The 12,255-nt window shown below is 41.1% G+C and overlaps 1 protein-coding gene across 1 annotated transcript in view; it reads left to right on the plus strand.

Annotated features, from left to right (window-relative positions):
* The first annotated feature begins 4,464 nt into the window (after positions 1–4,464).
* USP14 (ubiquitin specific peptidase 14) overlaps positions 4,465–12,255 on the plus strand; it is a 49,545-nt gene continuing 41,754 nt past the window's right edge. Inside the window, exons 1-2 of the mRNA XM_049619667.1 lie at positions 4,465–4,602; positions 10,118–10,263. Of these exons, the coding sequence (XP_049475624.1) occupies positions 4,587–4,602; positions 10,118–10,263 (162 nt within the window). The 5' untranslated portion in view covers positions 4,465–4,586. The remainder of the gene's footprint in view (positions 4,603–10,117; positions 10,264–12,255) is intronic.

The following is a 12,255-nucleotide window of genomic DNA, read 5'->3' on the forward strand; positions in this document are numbered from 1 at the left end:
GTCCTGTTAGAGACTACATTTCCCAGACTTCCATGCAGCTAGCCTATACAACTGTTTTCACCAATGAAATGTGAATTGGAAGTGATTTATATACATCCCTCCCATTCTTCTGGCTTAAAAGGAATGGCTGCCCTGTGTTTTTCCCCCTTCTATTTCTCCTTCCTGGGAGCTGAAACCCAGATGTGCCTGCAATCCAACTTCAACCAAGTAGAAAAAGACAAGTTCCTTAATGCCTGGCTGCTCAAAAGGGTGATTTCCTAAAACCTGTTAGTATCTCAAGTTTCATCCAGGACCTACTGAACCAGAATCTGCATTTTAACAAGCTCTCAGGTGATTTACATTTGCATTAAGCTTTGAGAAGCGCTATTTTTGGGGACAGCGGATGAACATTATGGATGGAATGTTGGTCTTTGAACAACCTCATAAAGTAGAGCCATTGCTCTCCCTCCCTTCGCCCCTCCCCCCACCCCTGTCGTCCCCTTCCATAACCTGTTGTCTTCTTTAAGCTATTGAATTTTGCAGCCTCTTTGTTTAAGTAGCATAAATTCACACTAATATAATTTGCCTCATCTGTTGACCCAAAAGCAGGGCATGCATTCATTTAGGAAATACCTGCTGAACACATTTTATAGGCAAAGTACTGTTCAGGATATATTTATAGGTATAAATATATAAAAATACATGAAATATTATATATGTATACATATTGGATTTATAGAAATAATTTGGATTTTATGCATATGTAAATATATTTATATAAAAATAAATAATTTGGATAATATATATTTATTCCCAAATTATTTAAGGCTTAGATTTTTTCCCTTGAGATTATAATTTAGTAGAGGAAAAAGACCCAGGAATATAAAAATTATGGATGCTATAAGAAAGTGTATTGGATATTTGCTAGTTTTAGTGGGGTTTTTTGGAAGTCTGTGGTAGAGAGAATAATGCTCCCCCAAAGATATTCATGTTCTAATCTCCTGAACCCGTGAATATGTTACCTTATATGCCAAAAGGAACTTTGCAGATGTGATTAAGTAAAGGATTTTAAGATGAGAAGATTACCCTAGATTATCCAGGTGGTACCAATGTAATCACAGGGCCCTTATAAAGAAGGAGACAGAGGCTTAGAGTTACAGGCAGAGCTATGAGGATGGAAGCAGGAGTTGGAGGGATGCTGTTGCTGAAAGGGCTCAATGAGACAAGGAATGCGGATATTCTCTAGAATCTGGAAAAGGTAAAAACTGGTTTCACCCCTAGAGCTTCCAGAAAGAGTACAGTCTTAAAAAAAAATTTTTTTTTTTTACATTTGTTTACTTTTGAGAGCTAGATAGAGACCGAGCACAAGTGGGGGAGAAGCAGAGAGGGAGACACAGAATCCGAAGCAGGCTCCTGGCTCTGAGCTGACAGCACAGAGCCTGACGCAGGGCTCGAACCCATGGACTGTGAGATCATGACCCGTGCTGAAGTCGGGCACTTGACCGACTGAGCCACCCAGGCACCCATAGTACCTTATGACTGAGACCATTCTTGGTCTCTGTCCACCAGAACTGTAAGGTGATACATTTGTTTTGTCTTAAACCACTAAATTTGTGATAATCTGTTACAGTAGCAATAGAAAACAAATATACAACTCTTCCATTTGGGGCAGCCATGTCCTATACCCCAATATATATAAGTGGGAGGCAGAGCCAGGCATTCCTTTCCTCATTATTGGCCAATTGTATATTTTTGCTCAGGATATAGAACCTCGAGGGATTGAGGCAGACAAGGAATTAGAAATTACTCATGGGTGGGCACCTGGGTGGCTCAGTTGGTTGAGCGTTGGACTCTTGATTTTGGCTTAGGTCATGATCTCATGGTTCATGAGTTCGAGCCCTGTGTTGGGCTCTGGGCTGACAGTGCAGAGCCTGTTTGGGATTCTCTCTCTCCCATTCTCTCTGCCCCTCCCCTGCTTACGCTCACTGTCTCAAAATAAATAAATAATAAAAAACTTAAACAAAAATTGGTGGCAGGAGTGGCCAGACTGTTTCTGTAACATGACCTTGCCTGTGAAACCAGGCCAGAAGTTGGTTTTACCAAAGCAGGGGTCAGTGCGAGTTGAAAACAGACTTGTTCTAGAAAACTCTCTGGGCATGTGTAGGAATGAGTAAGTTCAAAATAGGTTGCTCTCACATCCAGTTCTCACAGCATCAGATAATTCCAGAATGCCTACTGGACAGCCACAATTCCTGTTTATAATCTGGTAGTGGAATACAGACATTAAAGAAACAAATGTTTGATTAAAGTTACTGGAGGGAAAACAGAGTACACAATCAGAGTACAGTATAGAGGTGATTTGCAGGGACATCCTTCCATCTTTAGGCCTCCCTTACTGTGAACTTCATACAGGGCAACACAATTTTCTCACAGAGGATCTATCCAATATATATATATATATATATATTTATTTTTTTTTTTTTTTTTAATTTTATTTATTTATTTTTTGAGAGAGAGACAGAGAGCAAGCTGGGGAGGGGCAGAGAGAGAGGGAGACACAGAATCCAAAGCAGGCTCCAGGCTCTGAGCTGTCAGCACAGAGCCCGACGCAGGACTCGAACTCACGAACTGTAAGATCATGACCTGAGCTGAAGTCGGATGCCCAACTGACTGAGCCACCCAGGCACCCATATCCAATATATTTTTAAAGCTACATTTCAGAAAAAAGAGAGAGACAAGCCAGGAAACAGACTCTTAACTACAGAGAACAAAGTAATAGTTACCAGAGGGGAGGGGGGTCAGGAGTGGGTGAAATAGGTGGTGGGGATCAAGGAGTGCACTTGTGATGAGCAGTGTGTGCTGTATTGAATTGCTGACTCACTATATTGTACATTTAAAACTAACATAACACTGTATGTTAATATACTGGAATTAAAATGAAATAAACAGGTATATTTTATACAACTATATGACTATATGACTAAACATTTGGAAAATAGAGAATAAAACTACCCATAGACCACTACTCTAACCATACCATACAAATTCCCTCTTCAGTTTTTATTGTATAATCTGTAATAGATATTTGTGGTGTACTAGGTACAATGCACTCTGCTAAGCATCTTCTGTGTATGATCTTATTTAATTCTCATAACAATCCTATAATGTAGATATTATTCCCTTGATTTCATAGAGAAGGAAACTGAGGTTCAGAGAGGTCACACAGCTAGTAACAACTGGATTCAAACAAGTCTTTATGACCATTAATCTTATGTACTTAAAATCATAATGCTCAATAAATTTGTCATAATCTTTCCACTTAATATTACAGACATCATTTTTATGTTTTGCAATATGGACAGTTTAAATACTTTTTCAGGGGCGCCTGGGTGGCTCAGTCGGTTAGGCGTCCGACTTCGGCTCAGGTCATGATCTTGCAGTCCTTGAGTTCGAGCCCCGCGTCGGGCTCTGTGCTGACAGCTCAGAGCCTGGAGCCTGTTTCGGATTCTGTGTCTCCCTCTCTCTCTCTCTGACCCCCCCTGTTCATGCTCTGTCTCTCCGTGTCTCAAAAATAAATAAAACGTTAAAAAAAATTAAAAAAAAATAAATACTTTTTCAGAATTTGGGGTCATTATAAAGTCCCTGTTACCTCAAGAAGTACCTCAAATATAATTCGAATTTCTTTGAAATTTCTCCTTTCATTTACAGGCCTTCTTCTCAATTAGAATGCTTGAATTTCCCTCTCCCAGGATAATTTAGAGTTTGAAGAGGCCTCAGAAACCATGTATTCAAATTCTGTTTCCTGGGGGAACAGGTCCAAGACCAATAAGTGGAGGGCTACAGGTAACTCCCGACTATCTTAGGGCATTTTTTCTATCTTACTGGATCCAACCTAGGGTCTGAAACGGTTGTTAAAAACAACAGTAATACGTTACAATCAAGGCTGACCTATCTCCGCAGTATGCAAAGCTTTTTGACACGCATTTGTCACAAAATCCAGAGAGGGAGAGTTGGATATTTTTATTAATAAGCAGACAGACTCAGGTGAGGGGCGGAGCGAGGCCTCTCTCAGCTCTTCTCCCGCCTATATTAACAAGAAAAAAAAAAATGCCCGTCTCAAGCCGAACCACTCTTTAAAAAAAAGGGAGAAAGACTTTTTAAAAAAGACAGCCGCCAAAAAACCAACTCCGCACTTCGGCGGGGACCAGGCAGGGCGAGGCCTGGCCCACTTTGAGGTGGGCGCTGGGCAGCGGCGTGCATTGCGCAGGCGTGCACCTGTACGGGTGCAGGGGCCACAGGCTCGCATTTGTCCGCCCCCGCCTCGCGCGCCCCCGCCTCTCCTGGCTTTCCATCCAGTAGGCCCCGCCTCGCCGGCTCTGCGCTGGGTCTTCTCCTGCAGTTGCCCTGTGGCTCCGTGGGCGGGTAAACTGCGTGTTGCTGCGTCATCGTCAGTGGCCGGTTTGAATGAGACTCTCGTCGCACCCGTGCTGCCGCCACTACCGCGCCTCCGCCTTGGCCGCCGCCACAGCTTCATCGCGTCCCTTTCCCTTCGACGCCCTTGCCAGGCCCAGCCTTCCTGCGCCGCCGCCGCCGCCCTTTGTGCCGCCATGCCGCTTTATTCAGGTGAGCTCTCTGCTCGCCCTGCGGTTCCGTTCTGTGCTAGGCCTCTGAGTAGGCCTGGCCTTCAGGCCGGGCACCCGGCTGAGAACGGGACGGGGGAGGGGATCGGGAAGGCGTGCGTCGGGGTGACTGCGGCGTGGCGATGACCCTGGCCCCTTTCTCTCTGCCCGCTATTTCTGAGCTCTGCAGCTTGAGGGACTGCTGCCCCTCCTGGCCCTGGGTGGGTGGGGGAGTGGAGATGGGGAGCGCAAGTCAGCCACTTGGAGTGGTGACTCTGCAGAATAGTTTCTGTCGCTGTCCTAGTAAACCGGGAGAGGTGAGGGTGTGTCCTGAGGCACCCGGGAGCAGGCTAGAGGTGTAGCGGGGCTTTTCTTGGGCTCATTAGTGGTAGCTGTGGAAGGGAGGGGTAAGGGTGGGATGGAAGGACCGGAGATGGAAGGTTAGCTTTCATCGTGCTTGGGGTTTCTGTCGGTAGCTTCCCATAGCTTACCCTTTGCAGCCTTTGGCTCAGGCATCCTTTTTATACCAATTTCAGTTTTATCCTGAGGCATACTGCGAACTTTTTGCTTTGCTTTCATTTCATCAGACGTTACATTGGGCTTCTGTGTCTGAAGCATAGCGTTAGCATTGAGACTTAGATGAATACAGATATCCACAGGCGTAATTTCCTTTTAAATGGCGTTTGACAGTTTTGTTTTATTTTATTTTGCTCCAAGGTATTGGCCAGGGATCACATTTTCACTTAGTTAATGGCCCTTGCTGTTTCTTAGTCTTATTCAAAATGGCACCTGAAATGTATGTAGTGGCTTCGGTTAGCTATGGATGTGTGATTCATTGGCCATTCCTGACTTTATCATGATTCCTTTATTGAAGATTCAGCATTTTCAAAGAATGGTATGAAACAAAGGAATAATGTTTAATCTCGAGGTTGATTCTTGATGTTCTAGAATCTTGAATGCTTTAATGATTGCTCTATGTCTTTCTAAAGCCATGATTAACAGTAGAATGGTACTTGAAATATTCTATCTATGCAATGGAGAACTGAGGGGTTATCAATTAAGTAATGGCAATAAATACCAGTGTATGCTAATATGTAAACACACTACCAACATCTCTCTGTTCCCCTCAAAAATACTTAATATTTACCAAACTTTCTATCTTAAACATTAAGTTCTATCTTAAATATTTAATCATATCTTTTCCTTATTTCCAAAATGAGAGAATTGGGGTAGATTTCTAAGGTTTCTTCCTTTGACTTCTCCATTTTGAGATTCTGTATATCAGGTTCTGCAAAAACCTCTATATTAAAATGAGAACGTTTTAAGTACCATTTCATAAGTTTTAGTAAAAAATTAAATATCCAGATTGGTATATGGGTAAGGATAAGTGCCATAAAAATTAATATGTATACCTGGCACAAAGCTAGTGTTTTTATAACGTTGCTTTGTTTCAATCTTCAACATAATCCTGTGATACTGGTAGGATTCTCTTTGATGGGTGAGCAAAAAATTAAAGTAACTTGTTCATGGTGACACAGCTAAGTCAATTTCAGATGGGTTCTTCATTATTTCTTAAATTTTTTTTTAATATTTATTTTTGAGAGACACACACACACACACACACACACACACACACACACGGCATGAGCGGGGGAGGGGCAGAGAGTGAGGGAGACACAGAATCTGAAGAAGGCTGCAGGCTCTGAGCTGTCAGCACAGAGCCAGACATGGGGCTTGAGCTCACAAACCGTGAGATCATGACCTGAGCCAAGTCGCACGCTCAACCAACTGAGCCACCCAGGTGCCCCTCTTCTTCATTATTTCTAACACTGTTTTGGTTTTGTCCTGTTTTTTTCTTGTGCTATTGTTCTATGTTCCTTGCTTATTTCAAGATTACAGTTGTGCCCTCTTCAAACCCATTTCCCCACCTGCTGCTAGAGTGAAAACAATGTTCAAAATAGACTGAAGTGGCCTTTAAAAAAAACCTTTCAGGAATTTTACATTTCTATAACATAAAGCCCAACGCCTGTATCTTTTAGCATGACTTATTTATCTTTCTTGACTTGATCCTTGGCCAGTTTCCAGTTCCAGCTTCTTACCCCTCTGGGAATTACTTAAATCTCAGAACACATAATGCAGTTTTATGCTTTTGATGTTTTTCTTATCTTTTCCAGGAATGCTTATATATCCAAAGTGTCTGGATAACATCTAATTTTTTCTTTGAGACTCAACTCAAAGTTGATAACCAAAGGCACCCCTATAACTATTAGTTAAACATCTGACTCTTGATTTCAGCTCAGGTCATGATCTCATGGCTTATGAGATCAAGTCCCTCATTGGGCTCTGTGCAGCTGGCGTGGAGGCTGCTTGGGATTCTCGCCCTCTCTGTCTGCCCCTCCCCGGCTTGAGTGTGTGCTGTCTCTCAAAAATAAATAAATAAACATGTTAAAAAAAAAAAAGTTGTGGGCACCTGGGTGGCTCAGTCGGTTGAGCATCCGACTTCAGCACAGGTCATGATCTCGCACTCTGTGAGTTTGAGTCCCGTGTAGGGCTCTGTGCTGACAGCTCAGAGCCTGGAGCCTGCTTTGGAGTCTGTGTCTCCCTCTCTCTCTGCCCTTCCCCTGCTCATGCTCTGTCTCTCCCTGTCTCAAAAATAAACATTAAAAAAAAAAAATTAAAAAAAAAAGTTGATAGTTGTAACTAAAAGTTATCACTTTTTCCAGGAAATTGTTCTTCACTCAAGAAGCTTTCCTTTGTGATCTTGGAGCATTTATAATATTTATATGGTATTGTTAATTATTTTAACTTTTTCTCCTCCAGTCTCTCTTCTTACTAGATTCAAGGTTCATAGAGTCTCCCCAATACTTGTTACTGGGCTTATTGAATGAATGCTAAACACATTAATTGAATTGGTGAAAGAATTGGGATTTATAGTAAGGATTAGTTGTTCATATTTTGGTCTTACAGGAAAACAGACAACTATTGTGAGATTTTCATTTGAATAGGTGTGAAGTTTTCAGTGGAAACCAACTATTACTTCTTCTTATGTATTTTAATTTTTTTAATGTTTATTAATTTTTGACAGAGACAGAGCGTGAGTGGGGGAGGGGTAGAGAGAAAGAGGGAGACACAGAATCCGAAGCAGGCTCCAGGCTCTGAGCTGCCAGCACAGAGCCCGATGTGGGGCTCAAACTCTGGGACCGTGAGATCATGACCCAAGCCAAAGTCAGACGCCTAACCGACTGAGCCACCCAGGCGCCCCTCTTTTTATGTATTTTAAAAGTTAGCTCTTTTTTGAGGCAGATTGAAATTTTTTTATCATATGATAAATATATGTAACATAAAATACTATTTTAAAAAATGTTTATTAAACATTTTTTTTTTTACCATTTTAATTTATTTTTGAGAGCTAGAGACAGAATGTGAGTGGGGTAGGGGCAGAGAGAGAGGGAGACCACAGAATCCGAAGCAGGCTCCAGGCTCTGAGCTGTGAGCACAGAGCCCGATGTGGTGCCAGAACCCACAAACCATGAGATCATGACCTGAGCTGAAGTCAGACACCCTACTGACTGAGCCACCCAGGCACCCCTAAAAAATATTTATTTTTGGGAGAGAAGAGTGTGTGCACATGCACAACGTTGGGGGGAGAGGTGGGGACAGAGGATCCAAAGCAGGCTCTGCACTGACAGTATAGAGCCTGATGCAGGGCTTGAACTCACAAACCATGAGATCTTGACCTGAGCCCAAGTTGGACACTTAAGCGACTGAGCCACCCAGGTGCCCCTATTTTAACCATTTTTAAGTGTACCTTTTTTTTTTTTGTCATTAAGTACGTTCATGTTGTTGTGTGACTATCATCACCGTCTACCTTCAGAACTTTTTCATGTTCCTAGACTGAAACTCTGTACCTTTTAAAAATAACTCTGCATTTCCCCTCACCCACAACTCCTGGCAGCCTCCATTCTACTTTCTGTCTCTATGAATTTGACTACTGTAGGTACCTTACATAAGGGAAATCATAGTATTTGTCCTTTTGTATCTGGCTTATTTTGCTTAGTGTATCATCCATGTTGTATAGCAGGTGTAAGAATTTGATTACTTTTAATTTTTTTTATCTTAGAGTACGTGCATAGACAAGGTGGGGAGAGGGGTAGAGGGACAGAGAAAAAAGAATCATAGGTAGGCTCCACGCTCAGCATGGAGCCTGATCTGGGGCTCAGTCCTATGACCCTGGGATATGACTTGAGCCTAAATCAAGGGTCACATGCTCAACTGACTGAGTCACCTAGGCACCCCTGAATTTCATTACTTTTTAAAGCTGAATACTGTCCATTGTATGTCTGTACCGTATTTTGTTCATCTGTTGATGGACACTTGGATTGCTCACATCTTTTAGGTTATTCAGAATAATGTGCTGTAAACACTGGGTGTACAAATATTCATTTGAGTCCTTGCTTCACACTTTTGGGTATATATTTAGAAATGGAATTGCTGGATCACATGGTAAGTTTAATTTTTTAAAGACCCTCCATACCTTTTCCACAGTGGCTGTACTGTATTTTATATTCCCATCAGGAATATAAAGGGTTCCAGTTTATTTACATCCTCAGCAGCACTTGGTATTTTCTTTCTCTTCTTCTTTTTTTTTTTTTATTTAAAAAAAAATTTTTTTTTTCAACGTTTTTTATTTATTTTTGGGACAGAGAGAGACAGAGCATGAACGGGGGAGGGGCAGAGAGAGAGGGAGACACAGAATCGGAAACAGGCTCCAGGCTCCGAGCCATCAGCCCAGAGCCTGACGCGGGGCTCGAACTCACGGACCGCGAGATCGTGACCTGGCTGAAGCCGGACGCTTAACCGACTGCGCCACCCAGGCGCCCCACTCTTCTTCTTTTTTAATAGCCATCCAAATGATTAAAGTAGGATTTTTTAATAATTGTATCTTTGGATTTTTCTTAATATTTGACCACTTCTGGCTTAGGAGCCACACCTTTCAATTCTCCCATGGAGCTTTTCTTATAATCCAGAATCTGTATTCCTTGACCTGTTTTAAATATGCTTTATTTTTACAAGCATTTTTTTTCTTCTCTCAAATTATCTTTCTAAACTTTATTTTTCTATTCCAGTTGTATGTACTAATTTTAATAGTTGCTTAGTTAAACATATTTTGAAGTCCTTGAACCTCATTGTGGGAAGTATTTCAGTGTGATCATATTTTGCTGAGATTATTAGGGTAGGATTCAGAAGACTTGAATATTTACTATTTTGTGATGTTAGTGAATCAGTCATGTTCAGACCCCATTTCTGTGTCAAGTAAGAAGTTGGGTTAGATTCATTTAAATTTTATTCAGGACCTACTGCATTCACATCATTCCTGATAAGGTAGGCATTGTGAGCATATTAAGAGGAATGACAGGCTAGTTCTTGAAAGCCAAACTAATAGGTTCCCTGGGGATCTTCTAAATCTAAAGTCCTGTTATTTTATAAATTAAAAAAGTAAATTATGGTTTTATTTCCAGTTACTGTGAAATGGGGAAAGGAGAAGTTTGAAGGTGTAGAATTGAACACTGATGAACCTCCAATGGTGTTCAAGGCTCAGCTTTTTGCACTGACTGGAGTCCAGCCGGCCAGACAGAAAGTTATGGTAAAAGGAGGAACGTTGAAGGTAAAGTCCAAATTTTCATTATATGATATTATATAATGACTGCAAAGACCAGAAAATGCAGCAGTTGAGGTATTTTATTTGGTGAGAGTATATAGTCTATGAGATTAAAGTGGTTTTATTCATGTTAGTGTAGGAAAGAACATTAAAGCATCATCAAAATTTTTATTTTAAAATGCATTGTATCAGTGAATACTCCTGGGGGGTCAGAGGAGTGTGGAACTTTCCATGTATCTCTGTTTGGATTTTTTTCCTGTGAGGGTGTGTTAAAAGTATTTTGTTTAGACAAATACAAAAATCTGTGTATATATCCTTAGTAATTTCCTGTTATAGGAGTGGAGAAAATTTTATCTGTTAGAAATATGGAAGTTGCTTAAAAGGAAAAGACCACAGAAAGTATTTTTGTACATACATTCAAATGTTGTAAATCAAAGTATTACAACATCTTTACCAAAGCCCCAGTTCTGGAATACTGGAAAACTGTTAATTTTTTATTTTGGCCTGTTTTGCATTCTACTCATTAAAAAGGAGCTCCTATCACTTAAGAGTAATTACTATCTAACACCTACTTGGTGACAAAAAATTTTGCTTAAAAAGAGCAGGGAACATAATTTTCCCTTGGAATGATCACATTGACTACAATTATGAGTTTAAGCTTACTGGCATCATTGGTGATGGGCCACAAAAAGATGCAAGTATTATTGTTTGTAATACTATGTAAGTATAGTTTTAAAAAGGTACTAACCTCAAGAGTTAGGTATGAAATACTGAAGAGCTGTAGGTAACTATAGAGATAGGGCTTGGTTGCCCCTGTAAGCTGGGCAGTAAGAGATGTTGGTGAAGAAAACATTGTTTTCCCTCCAAGTTACAGTATGAGCTTTTGGTCATTAGGGAGGTTGGTAACCTAATTTGTGATGAGCTGTATACTGGTGGTGTACTGTGGAGAATTACAGAAAAATGGTAATTAAATGAAACTGACTACTGATAGTTATCACTTACTGAATACTTATTCTGTTCCAGGCTTTTATTTTATTTAATTCTCACCTATATGTATTTTAAAAATGAGAATAAATGTGTTTTATAATTTCATAAATGAGAAAACTTAGCATCAGAGAGATTATTATTATTTTAAGTGTTTATTTTTGAGAGGGAAGGAGGAAGGAGCAGAAAGAGAGGGAGACAGAGGATCCAGAAGTGGGCTCTGCACTCATAGTAGAGAGCCTGATGCGGGACTCGAACTCAAACTGTGAGATCATGACCTGAGCTCATGTCCATCTTTAAAATTTTTTTTTTTTAATGTTTGTTTATTTTTGAGACAGAGAGAGACAGAGCATGAACGGGGGAGGGTCAGAGAGAGAGGGAGACACAGAATCTGAAGCAGGCTCCAGGCTCTGAGCTGTCAGCACAGAGCCCGACGCGGGGCTCGAACTCACGGACCGTGAGACATTGACCTGAGCCGAAGTCGGCCGCTCAACCGACTGAGCCACCCAGGCGCCCCTCATGTCCATCTTTAATAAGCTGAGCCTCCCAGGCACCCCGGTGTCGGAGAGATTTAAGTAATATATAGTAAGGCACCAGAAGATTTACAAGTCAGGCAGATCTGGGTTCATTTTCCAATTTTGTGTGAGCTCAGATAACTAAGTGATCTGAGGGAGCATATATAGTTACCATTCCTTATGATTTGTAGTAATAACCCTTAAACTGAGAAGGGCATTTAGGAAGTTACTGTTGGGCTTTAAAGCAGGGTGTCCAGAGAGCTAATTAGTGGCACCATCAAAGGGAAGCATATTGAGTGCCTGGCATCTTCAGTAAAAGGGAAGGAGTAACATATGTGGAGTTTAAGAAACAAAATAGATGAACATAGGTGAAGGGAAGAAAAAATAAAATAATAAAAACAGAGGGAGGCAAACCATAAGAGATTCTTCACTTTAGAGAACAAACTGAGGGTTGTAGGAGGGGAGGTTCGTGGGAGGGTTGGGCTAAATGGGTAATGGG

This window comes from Panthera uncia (genome assembly GCF_023721935.1).
Source record: "Panthera uncia isolate 11264 chromosome D3 unlocalized genomic scaffold, Puncia_PCG_1.0 HiC_scaffold_8, whole genome shotgun sequence".
Taxonomy (NCBI): domain Eukaryota; kingdom Metazoa; phylum Chordata; class Mammalia; order Carnivora; family Felidae; genus Panthera; species Panthera uncia.